The sequence below is a fragment of the Dasypus novemcinctus genome, chromosome 21 (assembly GCF_030445035.2).
Source record: "Dasypus novemcinctus isolate mDasNov1 chromosome 21, mDasNov1.1.hap2, whole genome shotgun sequence".
NCBI classification, from domain to species: domain Eukaryota; kingdom Metazoa; phylum Chordata; class Mammalia; order Cingulata; family Dasypodidae; genus Dasypus; species Dasypus novemcinctus.
The window spans coordinates 26100927-26118268 of NC_080693.1; the positions used below are offsets into that span (position 1 = coordinate 26100927).

General features: G+C 57.6%; 1 protein-coding gene across 41 annotated transcripts in view; it reads left to right on the forward strand.

Annotated features, from left to right (window-relative positions):
- The window catches only part of MINK1 (misshapen like kinase 1), a 52822-nt gene that overhangs the window by 34299 nt on the left and 1181 nt on the right, over nucleotides 1-17342 (forward strand). Inside the window, exons 2-33 of one of the 41 annotated variants that reach the window (XM_004447247.5) lie at nucleotides 724-789; nucleotides 2979-3035; nucleotides 3128-3253; nucleotides 5248-5358; nucleotides 5777-5867; nucleotides 6233-6363; nucleotides 6675-6729; nucleotides 6883-6961; nucleotides 7180-7355; nucleotides 8178-8247; nucleotides 8595-8805; nucleotides 10070-10186; nucleotides 10688-10774; nucleotides 10984-11217; nucleotides 11442-11615; nucleotides 11917-12177; nucleotides 12605-12690; nucleotides 12845-12955; nucleotides 13105-13217; nucleotides 13408-13496; nucleotides 13712-13735; nucleotides 13843-14024; nucleotides 14413-14518; nucleotides 14614-14751; nucleotides 14962-15070; nucleotides 15521-15688; nucleotides 15797-15940; nucleotides 16166-16300; nucleotides 16495-16595; nucleotides 16677-16826; nucleotides 16911-17070; nucleotides 17170-17309. In XM_004447247.5, coding sequence (XP_004447304.2) covers nucleotides 724-789; nucleotides 2979-3035; nucleotides 3128-3253; nucleotides 5248-5358; nucleotides 5777-5867; nucleotides 6233-6363; nucleotides 6675-6729; nucleotides 6883-6961; nucleotides 7180-7355; nucleotides 8178-8247; nucleotides 8595-8805; nucleotides 10070-10186; nucleotides 10688-10774; nucleotides 10984-11217; nucleotides 11442-11615; nucleotides 11917-12177; nucleotides 12605-12690; nucleotides 12845-12955; nucleotides 13105-13217; nucleotides 13408-13496; nucleotides 13712-13735; nucleotides 13843-14024; nucleotides 14413-14518; nucleotides 14614-14751; nucleotides 14962-15070; nucleotides 15521-15688; nucleotides 15797-15940; nucleotides 16166-16300; nucleotides 16495-16595; nucleotides 16677-16826; nucleotides 16911-17070; nucleotides 17170-17309 — 4002 coding nt within the window. The remainder of the gene's footprint in view (nucleotides 1-723; nucleotides 790-2978; nucleotides 3036-3127; nucleotides 3254-5247; nucleotides 5359-5776; nucleotides 5868-6232; nucleotides 6364-6674; nucleotides 6730-6882; nucleotides 6962-7179; nucleotides 7356-8177; nucleotides 8248-8594; nucleotides 8806-10069; nucleotides 10187-10687; nucleotides 10775-10983; nucleotides 11218-11441; nucleotides 11616-11916; nucleotides 12178-12604; nucleotides 12691-12844; nucleotides 12956-13104; nucleotides 13218-13407; nucleotides 13497-13711; nucleotides 13736-13842; nucleotides 14025-14412; nucleotides 14519-14613; nucleotides 14752-14961; nucleotides 15071-15520; nucleotides 15689-15796; nucleotides 15941-16165; nucleotides 16301-16494; nucleotides 16596-16676; nucleotides 16827-16910; nucleotides 17071-17169; nucleotides 17310-17342) is intronic. The other 40 variants (XM_012523944.4, XM_012523947.4, XM_012523950.4 and 37 more) reach the window with 40 other exon arrangements.

Here is a 17342-nt window from a genome sequence, read left to right on the forward strand (position 1 = left end):
CGGGCCTTCTCTTCCTGGCACAGCTCAGGAGAGTAGGATCTGAAAGTTCTCCCAGCTCCGCCTGCTCCGCCTAGCAGCCCTTTCTCTATTTCTCTGTCACCTGCTTCTCCCTCCCTGGAGGTCCTGCCTGCTGCCCCCAAATGCCTCAAATACTTGGCCTGGAAGCCCTCAGTCTCCAGAGGACTGGAAAGGGGAGAAAAGTATCAAAGGGTGCTGGTTCTCGAATTCCTGCTCCTTGCTAGCTTTCCTCATTTCTGCTCTTACAAAATCAAGTGATAATGATAATGGATGTTTACTGAGCACATGCACTGTGCCAGGTGCTATGGTGAGCATTTTATGGGCATTCCCTCATTTGGAACCTCATCCCGGCTCTGGAGGGTGGTCCCGTAGCATCCCCATTTTACAGATGAGGGTACAGGCTCGTGGAGTTTGGCGCTGAGTTTGAAATTGGGAGCATGTGTTTGAAAAGTCAACTGGCTCTGACTTTAGTTTTCTGTCACATCTTTCTGACTTCCCTGTAGAGCATAACGGGGCAACCAGCCCGGGAAAAAGGGCAGCTGGCCTTCAGGGCTTCCTCCCTTTATAAGCCCCCTAGTAAAAGACTAGTATTCACTCTCATGTCCTGACTGAATACCTTTTCCATACCCGCCTCTAGCTACCTAATCCTTTTCTCAACTTGTGACACCATATTCCTTTTTTCTCCCTCCCCTCCCTAATACCCAGGACCCTGCTGGAATCTTTGAGCTGGTGGAGGTGGTCGGCAATGGAACCTATGGACAAGTGTACAAGGTGAGACTATTGCTGCAGAAGTGTGGCCTCCACATCCACTGGGCCCTCTCCAGAGAGTGTGAGAAGTGGGCCCCAGCTCTGGAGATTTGAAGGGAGTTATGGGGGATTACAGGGGTTGGGGCTCTGGGAAAGGGAAGGGAGGACCTGGGAGAGAGAGGTGAGAACAAAAGTAATGAGGAAAGGGAGCAGCGAGAATGGTGTTCTAGCTGTCCTGGACCAGTCCTAGGCATGGCAAGAACAGGTGGGAGCCAGTTGGGGTACAGGCCGGGAAAGCAGAGTGCAGCCTAGAGCTTGGAGGGAGAGCGGGAAGAATGTGGGGTATGCATATGTCAGAGCTCAACTGGGAGTTCAGAGTCAGAACTCAGGTCAAAGGTGCAGGTTTGGCTCCTTCCAAGACCACAAAGAGACCCAGAACTTGGAGTTGGTGGCCCCAGTGGGTGTCCTGCCAAGGGGAAGTGGCTTTCATGAGCTCCGCCAGCTGGTAGCCAGAGCTCAGGCCTTCTGCTTTGGAGGGTGCCTTTCTCCGCACAGAACTGGTATTTTTCTGGCCACTTATTACAGCTTTCTGCCTGGCCAGCCCTCTCAAATGGCCTATCTACTGGTCACCCTTGGATGGGGAGAGGGGCCACAGCTAGGAGGGGTATGTTCAAGGTGGATGCATGCATACACCCTGGTCTTTATCTCCAGACAAGATGCATATTATTTTCACGCACTCCCCTACATCTCCCTGTGTTTCCTGGGTCACTGGGCCCACCTGCCTTTTTTTTCTTACCCTTCTTCCCTTGTAAGCTTTAGAGAACAGGTTCCCACCCACCCCCCTCACCCCCCAAACTCTCACCTAGTTGTCGTCATGGAAATAGTAGCTCTGCTGTGTTCTACTGCTTCTCTGGCTTGGGGTCTTGAGTGGCTACTGAGGATAAAAATAATCCACAGGGGGCAGTAGTCACGTTCCACCCCCAGGGCTGCCTTCCACCACCCTCCTGTTCCCCAGGAAGCCTTGGACTCTCCTGCCCAGGCCTCACACGGCTTCTGCTGGGAATTCCAGGAGGGTTAAGGCAGAGGAGGGGCTCTAGAAGAGCAAGTTTCTTCCCATTAAGACTGGTGATACCAATGTCCACAGAGAAAATGTGGAATGGGTGTGGGAACGGTAGCCATGGGGGCTGCTGGGTGTGGGGAACGGGAGGAAGAGATGAGATGTGGAGGCGTTTTCGGGACGTGGAGTTGTCCTGGATAGTGCTTCACGGACAATTACGGGACACTGTAGATCCCCCCAGGGCCCACTGGATGGAACGTGAGAGAGTCTGGGCTATGATGTGGACCATTGACTATGGGGTGCAGTGATGCTCAGAGATGAACTTACCAGGTGCAATGGATGTATCACGATGATGGGAGAGAGTGTTGCTGTGGGGGGAGTGGGGGGCGGGGGCGGTGGGGTTGAAGGGGACCACATATTTTTCATAATGTAATTAAAAAAAAAATAATTAAAAAAAATAAAATAAAGTAGAATTAACACACACACACAAAAAAAAGACTGGTGATACCAGCCAGCCCCTCTGTGTTTCCCTGAGTTCTCTTAAAAATCTCAGTTCTGTCTTTATTCTGTCTCTGTCAACCACAATAAAAGCCTTGGGGAGGAGGGGCAGTGACTCTGGGAGAGGCTGCCTGTCTAGAGGGGAATGGATCAGGAAAGCCCCAAGGTGTATTTTTCTTGTATAGAAGATAAAAGAGAAACAAAAGCCCCTCCCTCCCTCGCCTCCTTCCCCAGCCAGCTACCTCGGCCCTCCATCTTAGGATGGAGAAGGTCATCTTCCCCTCCCTGCTGTAACTTCCAAATTATAGAAAGGCTGGAACACAGCGTGTCTCTCCTCATCTCTCTTGAGGGTTTTTGTGGTTTTATTTTTGTTTGTTTTTTTAATAGAAGGAGACCCTTCATCTTTGTTGAGCTTATAGCGTGAAAGTACAGTTTAGGTAGTTCAGTTTAGGTAATTTTTCTGGTATTCCTCATGGCTTGGGAACTCTCCCTCTGTGTACCCGCATGACCAACACGTAAATCAAGATATCTGCCCCCGATGAGGGGCTCTAAGACAGAAAACAGCCAAAAGAGGTGGCCTCTCCCACGATCAATCTCTTTAGCCATTCTGCTCCAAGTGGGCCCCAGATCCCTCCACACTGGGCTTTCTGTCCTGCAGGGTCGACATGTCAAGACCGGGCAGCTGGCTGCCATCAAGGTCATGGATGTCACGGAGGTAGGGAGTGGAGCCTGGGCAGAGGGAGGGACAGAACGCTGAGAAGGGGGTGCTGGGGAAATCCCAGGGCTCACCTCCTCCCCCTCGCCTAGGATGAGGAAGAAGAGATCAAACAGGAGATCAACATGCTGAAAAAATATTCTCACCACCGCAACATTGCCACCTACTATGGGGCCTTCATTAAGAAGAGCCCCCCTGGAAACGATGACCAGCTCTGGGTGAGACCTGCCCCTCTGCCTGCCCACCTGCCCCTCGCACGTGCCCGTCCCCAGGCTGCTTGTGGAGCTCATGTCCGTATCCAGAGTCTGTTCTTGCCACCCCTCTGTCTAGACGACCTCTCCTGTCTCTGAATTCCAAGGGGCCTCCTGACGCACATGGGGTCTACACTGCAGCCCAGGACAGCACACTGGAGTGTCTTGTCCTCTGAATGTTTTAGTGGCAGGGGCCCTGGTGTTTGTTGCAGCCTTTGCCATACCTAGTTCTCACAGTAAGTCAGACAGGCACGGATGAAATCATGAGGAGTATAACCCTGGAAGGGCTAAAAGAGACCACCGTGGAGGTTAGTCAATCAGTTCTCCTGCCTTGAGCACAGCTCCTGGGAAAGCAACAGAACCAGAATATTGGTGGGAGGCATCAGGACTTGGACCGCTCCTGGTAGTGCACAGGCCCCTCTGGATGATTGTTCTAACCAGAGCCTGCTGTAGCCCTTTAGGGCCTCCCCCAGATTCCTTCCTGGTCCAGAACTTTCCTGAAAGTCACTCCCCTCCTTAGCCTGGCAGTGGTGCGGACTGAGCCTCCCTGCCTCGCCCTTTGTGGCACTCAACCCAGCCCCTGAGGAGAGAGCAGCAGCGGGCATGGCAACAGCTGTCGGTTTTGGAGCTCCTGCCAGGTCTCCCCTCCCAACAGTCCACCAGCAAACTCGGACTTACTGAGCACCTTCTGTGCACCTTGCACAGATCTGCATGTTCCAGGGCCCCTGGCTGCCAGGCACTTAGTCTTTTTGGGTTCATACACGTTCATGTGCACATGCACAAGGGATGAGTAGCACATCAGGTAGGTTTACCTGCCCAAGCCTGTCGTGGGAGGTCATCGAGGACTAGGAGCTAGGTGCTAGAGCTTGGATGCCCCCTTCCGGACCCTTGAGGCTGTTGAAGGGCTGGCCCAGACTGGGCATGTGCAAAGAACTTTTGCATATGCAAATATGCATCCCACCCATCCAGTCCTTTCCTGCATTGAATGTTGCTTTTAGAAAACTAGTGAAGACACTTGGACAGGCATACCGATTCCTAGGGGGGCCGGCTCAAGCCTCTTCCGGTTTGGCCACCTGCCTCTGAGTCGCTGGTTCTATCCCTAGGCTATCGTGGGGGAGCTCTCATTGCCCTGGCTTGTCACTGTCTGTCTGGAGAGATTCTTCTGAATCTGCCTGGTTCCCACCTGCAGCTCTCTGGGTAGACACCATACACTGCTTTTTTCTCTAGCAGGTCTGGAGAATGGCTGATTCTTAGCCCCTTTCTTGCCTCCAGATCAGGGGTTGGCAGACTTTTTTTCTGATGGGCCAAATAGCAAAAATTGTAGGCTTTAAGGGCCATAAGGTCTCTGTCACAACTACTGGACTCTGCTGTTGAACCATAAGAGCAGTCATCGTCAGTACACAAATGAATCAGTGTGGCTTTGTCCCAAAAAAACTTTATTTAGGACACTAAAATTTGAATTTCATATAATTTTCACGTGTCATGGCATATTCTTTTGATCTTTTTTACATTTAAAAATGTAAAAACCTCTCCTAGTTCACTGACTGTACAAAAATGGGGTGTAGGCCAAACTCTGCTCCAAAGCAGTAGTTCTTAACCATTTGGGGTCCTGGATCTCAGGGAGAATCTGATAAAAGCATTGGACCCTTCCCCGAGGAAATGCTCGTAACTCATAGTTTGGTCTATAGTTTTAGGGGGTTCCTTGGGTTCCTACTCTAAACCCAGACTATTTCACCCCAGCCCTGCCCTGCCCTATCCTTCCCTATTGGATTCCTTTCCCCTTTCTCTCCTAATCGCAGGAAGTCCTGTGGCTCTTGTGAGGGAGTCCTGTGGCGCTTGCTGTCTAGCTCCTGCCAGTCCCAGCCCTCAGGCCCCTGCTCCTCCCCCAGGGGCTCGAGCAGGGAAAGGGAGAGGCCTTGCCTGGCTGATGTTTTTCCTTCCGGTGTTTTCCTGGACCTTAGCTGGTGATGGAGTTCTGTGGTGCTGGCTCAGTGACTGACCTGGTAAAGAACACGAAAGGGAACGCCCTGAAAGAGGACTGCATTGCCTACATCTGCAGGGAGATTCTCAGGGTGTGTGCAAGCCCCGCCCCCGACCACTACCCAGGGCCTGGGCTGGGCCGCCCCTGCCCGAGCGTCTGTGTGGTCAGGGGCCCTCCCTGCCCTCTCTCAGGAGCAAGTCTGATGGGGAGGGAAGATCCCTAGGTGTGGGGCAGTTTCAGATCGCTGGAGAAGTAAAGCCCCGTTGTTTCCAAGCTCTGCCACTCTGCTTGGAACCAGCAGCTGCTGGGGATTCACAGGGAGTCCCCACTCTGAGCAAACTCCACAGGCCTGAGTTGGGTCCCCGGGTGGAGAGGGTCTCTCCTTCAGCCATCCCAGCCTTGTCCAGACTGACCTATCCCCCCGCCCCGCAGCTCCCTTCCACCTCCTCCCTCGCTCTTCCCCGTCCCCTCTTACACCAAGGCTGATTTTGCCCATTCTCCTGTCCCAGGGTCTGGCCCATCTCCATGCCCACAAGGTGATCCATCGAGACATCAAGGGGCAGAATGTGCTGCTGACAGAGAATGCCGAGGTCAAGCTAGGTGCGCTGAGTCCTCCTGGGGCCGACTGGGCCCTCTTCCCTCCGGGACAGCGATGAGAGGCCCACCTCTTTCCCCCTGGTGGCTCAAGTCCAACTTCCTGTACACTAGGGAGGCCCCTCCCCTTTCCCACATCCTCCTCTGGGATGCTGAAAATCACTCCAGGAGCTTTTTGCCTGCTACCTGTTACGCTGTGCAGCCCCTCCAAGGAGATGGGGTGTTACGCCTCCTGCCTGGTTATAGCACTGTCCCTTGGTCCCTTCACCGTGGTCTCCCCCAAGACCCAGGATGACTAGGCCAGGTACAGGGTGTGAGGCAAGGCGAGCAGGCATGACTCCGTCCCAACCCCTCCCTCTGTGCCTCCACAGTGGATTTCGGGGTGAGTGCTCAGCTGGACCGCACCGTGGGCAGGCGGAACACTTTCATTGGAACCCCCTACTGGATGGCCCCGGAGGTCATCGCCTGTGATGAAAATCCCGATGCCACCTATGATTACAGGGTACGAAGTGGGAAGTAGGGAGCATGGGGTAGCCAGGCACATCAAGTGAGGTGGTGGTGACGGAAAGATGGAAAATATCAGGGGCTTGAGCGGGTCTGGGAACAGAATGAAGGTCTAATAGCGTGCTAGTAGTGAGGAATAGGGTAACATTTTATGGCAAGGAAAGTGTGGATAGGAAGATGGGGCTGAAGGAGAGGGCTCCCCCAGCAGGGGGGTGGACCAGGAAGTGGTCTGAAGAGGTTGTGGGTGAAGAGCTTATCGGGCAGGGTTGTCTGAACATTCACCTGTCCCTTCTTCCCTCCTCTCTGTAGAGCGACATTTGGTCTCTAGGAATTACAGCCATTGAGATGGCAGAAGGAGCTCCCCGTAAGTGCTGAGTCGGCCAGGGGTGTGATGGGAGAGAAGGGAGGGCCCAGATAATGGCTGTAGGGAGGAGGTGGGCCATGGGGTCAGGCTCAGAAGGTCCTTGAGGCTCTCAGCAAGGCAAGAGGGACTGATGGTGCCTCTCCTGTGTCCCAGCTCTGTGTGACATGCACCCCATGCGAGCCCTTTTCCTCATCCCTCGGAACCCTCCACCCAGGCTCAAGTCCAAGAAATGGTAGGTCTCGGGGCATTTGGTGTCTAGGAATGAAGTCTCCAGACAGTGCCGCCCCCCACCTTAACCCCCTCAGTGTTAGGCTTGGGGGTGGCACTGCAGCCGGGGTTCCTTGGGCCTGATGTGAGGGTGTGGAAAGGGGGATGAGCGATCTACACTCTTCCTCCTGCTCCTCTCTCTTTCCGAGAGGGGCCTCTGGTGTGAGCCGCTACCTTTTCCAGGTCTAAGAAGTTCATTGACTTCATCGACACGTGTCTCATCAAGACTTACCTGAGCCGCCCACCCACGGAGCAGCTGCTCAAGTTCCCCTTCATCCGCGACCAGCCCACGGAGCGGCAGGTCCGCATCCAGCTCAAGGACCACATTGACCGGTCCCGAAAGAAGCGGGGCGAGAAGGGTCAGTGGGCAAGGCGGGAGGCGGTGGGTCTAAGGAGGCACCTCAGCCCCTGTTCTTCTCCACCAGCCCTGACTCCTACCTCCCTGCTGCTCTCCTCCCAGGCCCCAGCACTCTTCGTCCAAGGAGGTCTCCTTTCCTAAACTTCCACCCCTGAGGGTTTTTTCCCCTTCTGCGTCCTTTTTTTTTTTTTTTTAAGATTTATTTATTTCTCTCCCCTTCCCTCCACCCCCGCCCTGGTTATCTGTTCTCTGTGTCTATTTGCTGTGTGTTCCTCTTTGTCTGTTTCTGTTGTCAGTGGCACGGGAATCTGTGTTTCTTTTTGTTGCGTCAGCTCTCCGCGGCTCTCCTTACGGGGCGCACTCCTTGTGCGTGGGGCTCCCCTACACGGGGACACCTCTGCGTGGCACGGCACTCCTTGCAAGCATCAGCACTGCACATGGGCCAGCTGCACACGGGTCAAGGAGGCCCGGGGTTTGAACCACAGACCTCCCACGTGGTAGACGGACGCCCTAACCACTGGGCCAAGTCTGCTTCCCCCTTCTTGTTTCCTGATTGAAGTCAGCCTGACAAAAGAGGGTCCCCCTTTTTTCACAACCTAACAAAAGCTTCGTGTTGACCCTGTGCATATGTGAACACATGAACACCTTCCAGCACATCCCACCCATTATTCAGGCCCAAATCTGAGACCCAAGGAGGTGGTTGGGGCCCTGGGGCTTGGTTGACCAGACATGCCTTATTAGCTATCTCATCTAAGGTCTCCCTAGCCCAGGGTGGGGTCTGGGGCACCGGGTGAAGAGACAGCAGTGATCTTCCCTCCTGCAGAGGAGACGGAATATGAATACAGCGGCAGTGAAGAGGAAGATGACAGCCACGGAGAGGAGGGAGAGCCAAGGTGGGCTTGGCAGACGGGGTGGGAGGCTGAGGGGCTCAGTCTGGGGGTGGTGGGCACCAAGAGGTAGAGACCCATATAAACAGAATCGCACAGTGCTAAGGAGAAACAGAGTGAGTGAATGAGCAAGGAGGTAAGGGAGAGAGTGACTTAGGGCTGAAGAGGCGAGCTGGGGTATCAGAGGAGGGCAGGGCCAAAGGCTGAGCAGGAGACAGGGCCAGGAAACGGCCTGGGAGTGACCAGAGGCAGCTTGTTGGTCCCGGGAGAGCACCTGCCCTGCAGGGTCCCCAGGGATGAGAGTGGGAAACAGACCTCTGAACCCAAAGCTCCTTTGTGCCACCCTGGCCCAGCTCCATCATGAATGTGCCTGGGGAGTCGACGCTACGTCGGGAATTTCTCCGGCTCCAGCAGGAGAACAAGAGCAACTCGGAGGCTTTAAAGCAGCAACAGCAGCTGCAGCAGCAGCAACAGCGAGACCCTGAGGCGCACATCAAGCACCTCCTGCACCAGCGGCAGCGGCGCATAGAGGAGCAGAAGGAGGAGCGGCGGCGGGTTGAGGAGGTGAGCTGTCTTCAGAAGGGGCCGCCTGACTCGGCTTCCCTTCACCTGACCCTGGTTCCAGCCCTGGCTCCTTGAGGGCCGGCGAACAGGGAGCGACCTGGGCCTTCCCGGCCCCCTTCCCGTCGACTTCAGTGGAAGACTTACCATGCATTGTTAGAGGCCCCCAGTGTCAGGCCGGCCCCCAGGCACGCTGCTCCCCACCCTGCCCACCCTGTGGGGCTGGCTGTGCCATCAGCATCGCTTCAGAGTAGAGTCACTTCTGGAAAGCCATGTGGTACCCACTGACCAGACTATCTTTCTGCAAACAGAGCTCCCCTCTGGGTTCACCAGGTTCACTGAATGGAATTTCAGATGGTGGGGGAGCTCTGCCCACACACCTCAGTGCCCCTGGGCACCTGCCTCTGTCGAGGGCTGATCTGAACGTGAAAAGATCTTTCTAAAGACCTTCTTTTTATGTTTGGTTATTTTGGTTTTGTTTTTCCTTAAAGTATAGTCTTGTCGATTTGGACTAATTGGAAGTGGGTAAAGAGAAATTCATTTTAATTAATATAGAAAGTCTTATTTTTAACTAACTACAGAGTCTTGTTTGTTTGTTTTTTGTGTTTAATAAGCTTAACTTCCAGCAGGCTAACAAAATCATGAATAGCAAGGCATCCTGGAGAAGGCCGACCAGATCGTTCGTTGTAGAAAAAAGACACATTGAAGTTCCCTCAAGCATCGCGGCCCTTTAGGGCTTTTGCATAACTGGTTTTTGGCAGGTGCTTTGGTCAGGAAGATTGCAGAAGTAAAGTGCGTCCTGAGCTACTGATGGGCCAAGCCCCTCTCCTTTAGGTTTCCTTGCCTCCACAAGGCTGCTTTTCTGGGCACAGGTGCCTAGTGCCCTCTTGTGGCCACAGACCACCATGACAGCCCATTTTAGGACAGTTGCGGCCACACGTGGGGTTGTTGCTGGCTCTTGGTTTTGTTTGGTGGGGAGGGCAGGCAGGGGGACGCATTATCCAGTTCAGCCTCTCTCGATCCCATCTCCACAGCTGCCTTAGGCAAGCAAGTTCTCCTGAGTCAAGCCTCTGTGGACCTTTGAGCAGGGGTAGGTAGGTTTGTGAAAATGAGTTGAAGCCACTCTCTAACCAGCACCCCTAAGGACGGAGGAGGTGTGCCCTCACCGCCCGTGAAAGGCGGCACCTGCAGGTAGACCAGGCTTCCCCGCCAGGCCGTGCTGCCTGTACCCGGGACAGTCCTCACAGCCCATCTCTCTCACTCGCAGCAACAGCGGCGGGAGCGGGAACAGCGGAAGCTGCAGGAGAAGGAGCAGCAGCGGCGGCTGGAAGACAGGCAGGCCCTGCGGCGCGAGGAGGAGAGGCGGCAGGCGGAGCGGGAGCAGGTACAGCGCCCCGGCACACCCCGCACTCGCCCTGCCCCCCTCCTGCTCCTGCGGCCCGCCTCCCCTGCCTCCTGCTCCCACTGCCTTTCCCGTCTCTCCCCTACCCCTAGATTCCTATCTTTTCCAGCTTCACTCTTTCTCTCTGTTTTCTCCCACCCTTCAACCCCCCACCCTGCTCCCTGCCCTCCTCCTGTCTCTGTGCCTTCATCCCCCATCTCTTCACCCCACCCTGGCCCCTCTTCCCTGCACCTTTCCTCTTGGTTCCTCTACCCTGGCTTCCTCCTCCTTTCCCATCTGAACTGTGTTGCCCTTTTGGGGGCTCATCCCTCCTGGTCCTCTCTATTACTCTTCCCTTCCTCCCCTCCCCACCTTCCCCCCCCCCCCCCCCCCCCCCGCTGATCCCTTCCCTCTCCTCCAACTCCTTTGCCGCTGCCGCTGCCCCTCCTCCGCCTCTTCCTCTTTCCCTGCCCTTTGCCCCCCACCCCCACCCCCACCCCCCAGGAATATATCCGTCACAGGCTAGAGGAGGAGCAGCGACAGCTCGAGATCCTTCAGCAACAGCTGCTCCAGGAACAGGCCCTACTGCTGGTAACGGGGTCCCTCAGCTTCCTGTGGGAAGATGCCACTCAGAACTCCTTTGCTGGAAGGGGACGGGAACACAGCAGGGGAAGGGATCCACCCAAGACATCAAGGGCAAACTTCTCCTCCCCACGCAGTTGGAGGACAGAAAGGGCATGCCTGCTCTAACTTCCGGGGCCACACCCTGCTGAGCCCTCTCTCCCTACCCTTGGCCCCAGGAATACAAGCGGAAGCAGCTGGAGGAGCAGCGGCAGTCAGAGCGTCTCCAGAGGCAGCTGCAGCAGGAGCACGCCTACCTCAAGTCCCTGCAGCAGCAGCAGCAGCAGCAGCAGCAGCTCCAGAAACAGCAGCAGCAGCAGCAGCAGCAGCAGATCCTGCCTGGGGACAGAAAGCCCCTGTATCATTATGGTCGGGGCATTAACCCCGCCGACAAACCTGCCTGGGCCCGAGAGGTACCCGTTGCCTCCTCTGCCTCCTGATTTCATCCTTGGGATCTCACTTCCTGGGGCCAGGGTAGCTGCGAGGAGCAGTGTCCTGCAGTAGCAGGCGCCGAGAAGGGGGAAGTGATGCACACACAGCACTGACGTAGAGCTGGAGCTGTTGGGGCAGGTGGGGACCTACATTTTGAGAACAGGGAGGTAAGAGCCGATTTGCTTGACATCCTTTGGCATCACAGGTGGAAGAGAGAACGAGGATGAACAAGCAGCAGAACTCTCCATTAGCCAAGACCAAGCCAAGCAGTGCAGGGCCTGAGCCCCCCATCCCCCAGGCCTCTCCTGGACCCCCAGGACCCCTTACCCAAACCCCTCCTATGCAGAGGCCAGTGGAGCCCCAGGAGGGACCGCACAAGGTAAGGCTCACCCCGTTCCTGCCTTAGCACACTGAGCCCAGGTGCACACATGTGCACACACACTCAGCTCTTAGCCTGGAATCAGAGAGCTCAGGGCCCGTGGCAGACACCCCACCTGCTTGCTGCTGCATGTGTCTCTTCCCACTGCTTGCCTGTGCTCAGCTCTGTGATCCCCTTGTCCTTCGACGGATAATCAGAGGCCAGAAGGCACTTCTTGTCCCTTTCTCTCAGCCCAGGCCCTGACTCGAGGGGGGCTGTGCCCCAGCGCGAGCTACCTGACCTCCCTGCTCTCTCCCTGCAGAGCCTGGTAGCACACCGGGTCCCACTGAAGCCATACGCAGCACCTGTACCCAGATCCCAGTCCCTGCAGGACCAGCCCACCCGAAACCTGGCTGCCTTCCCAGCCTCCCACGACCCTGACCCTGCCACCCCTACCCCCACCGCCACGCCTAGTACCCGAGGAGCTGTCATCCGCCAGAACTCAGACCCCACCTCTGAAGGGCCTGGCCCCAGCCCAAACCCCCCAGCCTGGGTCCGGCCAGATAATGAGGCCCCACCCAAGGCAAGTACAACCCTGTGGAACCAGGAAAAAGGGAAGGAAAAGGAGGGAGAATAGGGGGAGCAGGCAAGGTAGAGATGGGGTTCAGGGTTGGAAAGGAGGAGGAAGATAAGGTGTCCCAGGCCCCGGTCCTGGAGGGTGGGAAGGCACGTGAGCGGTTCCTTTTGATCCCAGTGGTAAGTGTGGGGATAGAAAAATGGCCAGGGTGTTTGAGGAGCACCATGGGGCAACCTTTATGGGTTAGAATCCCAGCTTGCATTTCCCAGCTTCATAACCCTGGGCGAGTTAGTGACCTTCTCCAAATCCCAGATTGCTCAGCTGTAAACCTGGGGGAGGACACCTTGTGCAGGCACAGTGAGGATGAAGTGCCGGTGAGTGCCCAGCAGGTGCCGGCACGGAGCACGCTCACTTCTCTGCCTTCTCTCCTCAGGTGCCTCAGAGGACCTCATCTATTGCCACTGCCCTTAACACCAGTGGGGCCGCAGGGTCCCGGCCAGCCCAGGCTGTCCGTGCCAGGTAACGCTCGGTGGAGTCTGGTGCAGGCTGGGGAGTGGGGGTGGGCCCAGGGAAGTTTACCAGGTTACCCGCTCAGGGGTGGGCAAGCCCCAGGCCAGTCACCTTAGCCGTCGTCCCCCCGCCGCCCCCCGGCACCCCTGTGCTCCCTCCACAGACCTCGCAGCAACTCCGCCTGGCAAATCTATCTGCAAAGGCGGGCAGAGCGGGGGACCCCCAAGCCTCCAGGGCCCCCTGCTCAGCCCCCTGGCCCGCCCAACGCCTGTAGGTAATGGAGGTGTTCCCCGCTCACTCTTGCTCCTCACTTCTGCCACCTGCTCTTTGAAACCCTGGTGATGGCCCCCTCTGCAGTTCAGCTCAGCACTCTGGAAAGGGGCGCTCCCAGTCTCTCTGACCCTGACTCTGCCCCTCCCACAGTAACCCCGACCTCAGGAGGAGTGACCCTGGCTGGGAGCGCTCAGACAGTGTCCTCCCGGCCTCTCACGGCCACCTCCCCCAGGCTGGCTCACTGGAGCGAAACCGCGTGGGAGGTAAGCACGCCCTGGTGAGGACAGTCTGCTTCGGGGACTGGCCCTGGTCGAGGTGGACAGTCGGAGTCACCCTTGGGGTCTGAAGCCGGGACCTGGGCTCAGGGCCAAGGGGCCAGCACACGGTGTGGGCCTGAGGCCCGTCCCTAGCCAGGTGTCCGCAACTTCCCATCTCCCTCCCTGCTCTCTCCAGCCTCCTCCAAACTGGACAGCTCCCCAGTGCTCTCCCCTGGGAACAAAGCCAAGCCTGAAGACCACCGGTCACGGCCAGGCCGGCCCGCAGTGAGTCTGTGGGGAGCCGTGGCTCAGCCCTGGCCTGGTTTGGGGCTTAGGGGCAGGTCGTGGTGCCCCCAGGAGATGCTGTCAGGGTGGGGCGTTCCTGAGCCCGTGTGCGGGGAGGACGGGACTCGGGACTGACGCTTCTTACAGTGCTAACCTTTATTAACCTCTCTCCTGCCTCTTCCTGGCTGCCTCTCTTCCCCTGTGGCCCCTCCCAGAGCTATAAGCGAGCAATTGGTGAGGTTAGTGAGGTGGGCCGGGCCTGGGGAGCCCTCCCGTCCCCTGCCCCGGCTTCCCCTCTGGCCTCCCTCGTACCACCTCCTCCCTGAGCACCACCTCCTCTCCTCAGGCTTCTCCTCCCCTGCAGGATTTTGTGTTGCTGAAAGAACGGACCCTGGATGAGGCCCCCCGGCCTCCCAAAAAGGCCATGGACTACTCGTCGTCCAGCGAGGAGGTGGAGAGCAGTGATGAAGATGAGGAGGAAGGCGATGGCGAGCCATCAGAGGGAAGCAGGGACACCCCTGGAGCCCGGTAAGGGGTGACCTGGGAGCAGGGGTCCTCGCACATCAGAGGCTCAGGGAAGAGGGGATGGGGCCGAGGGGCCTGCAGGAAGGAAGGTCTTTCCCTCCTCCCAGAGCGGGGCGCCTGGTCCCCACTGCCGGCCAGTTGATCCTCCCCTTTCTGGAGAGCAGGGCGGGAGGGTGCCGGTGTTCCCGTCTCTCCCGCAGCCTGCCAGTGTCGGGTGCGCTTTTCAGTGCCTCTCTGCCTCTGCAGCCAGCCTTCTCCAGGTGCTGTGCACAGAGCCTCAAAGGGAGCAGAGCCGTGGAGGCCAAAGCCGGGTCCCGGCCATCACCTGCTTCCGGTGGCACTGCGTGCGGACGGGACCTGGAGGGACTCCTGACCTTCCTTTCTCCCACAGCAGCGACGGAGACACGGACAGCGTCAGCACCATGGTGGTCCACGATGTCGAGGAGATGTCTGGGACCCAGACCCCGTACGGGGGTGGTACCATGGTGGTCCAGCGCGTGAGTGTGCCCTCCCTTGTCCCCCCTTCTTCCCCGGGGCCTGCTGTGTCCCCTCCTTGGCCCCAGCAGTGACCCCAATCCCTCCGTTCCTTTAGACTCCTGAAGAGGAGCGAAGTCTGCTGCATGCTGACAGCAACGGTTACACAAACCTGCCAGACGTGGTCCAGCCCAGCCACTCTCCCACTGAGAACAGCAAGGGCCAAAGTCCCCCCTCGAAGGATGGGGGCAGCGACGTAAGTGGGGGTGGAGGCAGAGCCACAGGGCAAGAGAGGAGCCCGGGCAGGAGATCCCGGGACGGTGTAGGGGAGGGACCTCGGAGAACTGGTTGGGGCCAGAGTTTCTCCGTGGGGGACCTGGGGCCTGGCGGTAACAGCAGGGGGTCCGGTCACAGGCTGGCGTCTTGCGTCTTATTTGCCTGACTGCTGCCCCCTCCCTCCTCCTAGTACCAGTCTCGTGGGCTGGTCAAGGCCCCTGGCAAGAGCTCGTTCACGATGTTTGTGGATCTAGGGATCTACCAGCCTGGAGGCAGCGGGGATACCATCCCCATCACAGGTGAGGAAAGGAGAACAGGTATGCAAAGAGCTGGCTCAGGGGCCCGGCTGTCCACTCCCAGGGCCCAGGATGTACCGGGTTGTGTGCTTCTGGGGCCCCTGATGACACTGCTTGACAGCACAGTCCCACGCCCTCTCTGGGCCTTAGCACCTGCCCTGGCTTGGGCGCAAGAAAGGGCTTCTGAGACCCCTTTAACAAAAGAGAAGATGTGCCCAGAGTGGCCAAGGGACCTGGTCAAAAGTTCAGAACCAGTGAGTGGCAGAACTAGGACTTGGACCTGGCCTTCAGACTTCAAGTTCAGTATTCTGTTTCAGCTTCTCTGTGCGCCTCTACCCTCCAGGCTTTCCCTTTGTTTCTGAAATTCTGAGGATTCAAGACCAAATGGGGGTGAAAAAAGGGCAGGGAGAGGGCAGCTGCTGCCCACTCTCCTCCCCGTTCTCTCTTCTTTAGCCCTAGTGGGTGGAGAGGGCAGTCGGCTCGATCAGCTACAGTATGATGTGCGGAAGGGCTCCGTGGTCAACGTGAATCCCACCAACACCCGAGCCCACAGCGAGACCCCTGAGATTCGGAAGTACAAGAAACGATTCAATTCCGAGATCCTCTGTGCGGCCCTTTGGGGTAAGCCAGGGCTGGGGAGTGAAGGAAGAGTTCCGGTGGGGCTCCCGTGCTCCTGGTCAGGTGAGGGCCTGGCTCCGCCTCTGATCTGCCCAAGGGCTCCGATTGCAGGGGTCAACCTGCTGGTAGGCACGGAGAACGGGCTGATGTTGCTGGACCGAAGCGGGCAGGGCAAGGTATATGGACTCATCGGGCGGCGACGCTTCCAGCAGATGGATGTGCTGGAAGGACTCAACTTGCTCATCACCATCTCAGGTATTTTTGTGGCATCTAGGGTGGGAGGACAGAGAGAAGGGGCTCAACTCCTTGGGTCTCTGGGGACCATCTTCAGCCGCAGGTGGGGGCACAACTTTGGTTCAAGAGCCAGAGGTGGGGCTCCACTTTTTCACCCCTTGAGGAAGTGGACATAAAAAGGATGACGGAAGCGGGGAAGCCGGCCCTCGCTGAGGGAGGAAACGTGTGCGTCTCTCTGTCCCTCAGGGAAAAGGAATAAACTGCGGGTGTATTACCTGTCCTGGCTCCGGAACAAGATTCTGCACAATGACCCGGAAGTGGAGAAGAAGCAGGGCTGGACCACCGTGGGGGACATGGAGGGCTGCGGGCACTACCGCGTCGGTGAGGAGGCCGCCCAGCCTGGCAGGGCTTGTTTATGAGTAGAAAGAAACCGGGAGGGCCAGGGCTTAAAGGCCAAGAAAGCCGTGAGGCCAGCGACAGGGACCTGGAGTTAAGGGGGTAGTGACAGGCTTCGAAGGGGCAGGTGGCAGCCCAACAAGGGAAGTCCTCGCATCCCTGCTCTCTCCTGCCCCCAGTGAAATACGAGCGTATTAAGTTCCTGGTCATCGCCCTGAAGAACTCTGTGGAGGTGTATGCCTGGGCCCCCAAACCCTACCACAAATTCATGGCCTTCAAGGTAATTGCAGCCTCAGCTTCCTGACCCCGTTCCAAGGGGAGGCCCCCCACCTCCCTGCCCTGAGCCCTCTCTCCTCCGCAGTCCTTTGCCGACCTCCCTCACCGCCCTCTGCTGGTCGACCTGACAGTGGAGGAAGGACAGAGGCTCAAGGTTATCTATGGCTCCAGTGCTGGCTTCCATGCTGTGGACGTCGACTCGGGGAACAGCTATGACATCTACATCCCTGTGCACGTAGGCTGGGAGGACCGCGGGCGAGGGTGGGGCTCCCAGGTGGGCACCCGCACGGGACTGGACCAGTGCACTTTGTCCTGCCAGATCCAGAGCCAGATCACGCCCCACGCCATCATCTTCCTCCCCAACACCGACGGCCTGGAGATGCTGCTGTGCTACGAGGACGAGGGCGTGTACGTCAACACGTACGGGCGCATCATTAAAGATGTGGTGCTGCAGTGGGGAGAGATGCCCACCTCTGTGGGTGAGTGAGGTGCCTGCCCTCCCCGCCACCTGGCCCTGACGGGGCCCAGGGCTGTGGCCTGCAGCCTGCTCACTGCCCCTCACCTCCCTCTTCCGCCAGCCTACATCTGCTCCAACCAGATCATGGGCTGGGGCGAAAAAGCCATTGAGATCCGCTCGGTGGAGACCGGCCACCTGGACGGAGTCTTCATGCACAAACGAGCCCAGAGGCTCAAGTTCCTGTGCGAGCGGAATGACAAGGTGGGACTCTTCCCCCCAGGCCCTGCTCTGGGC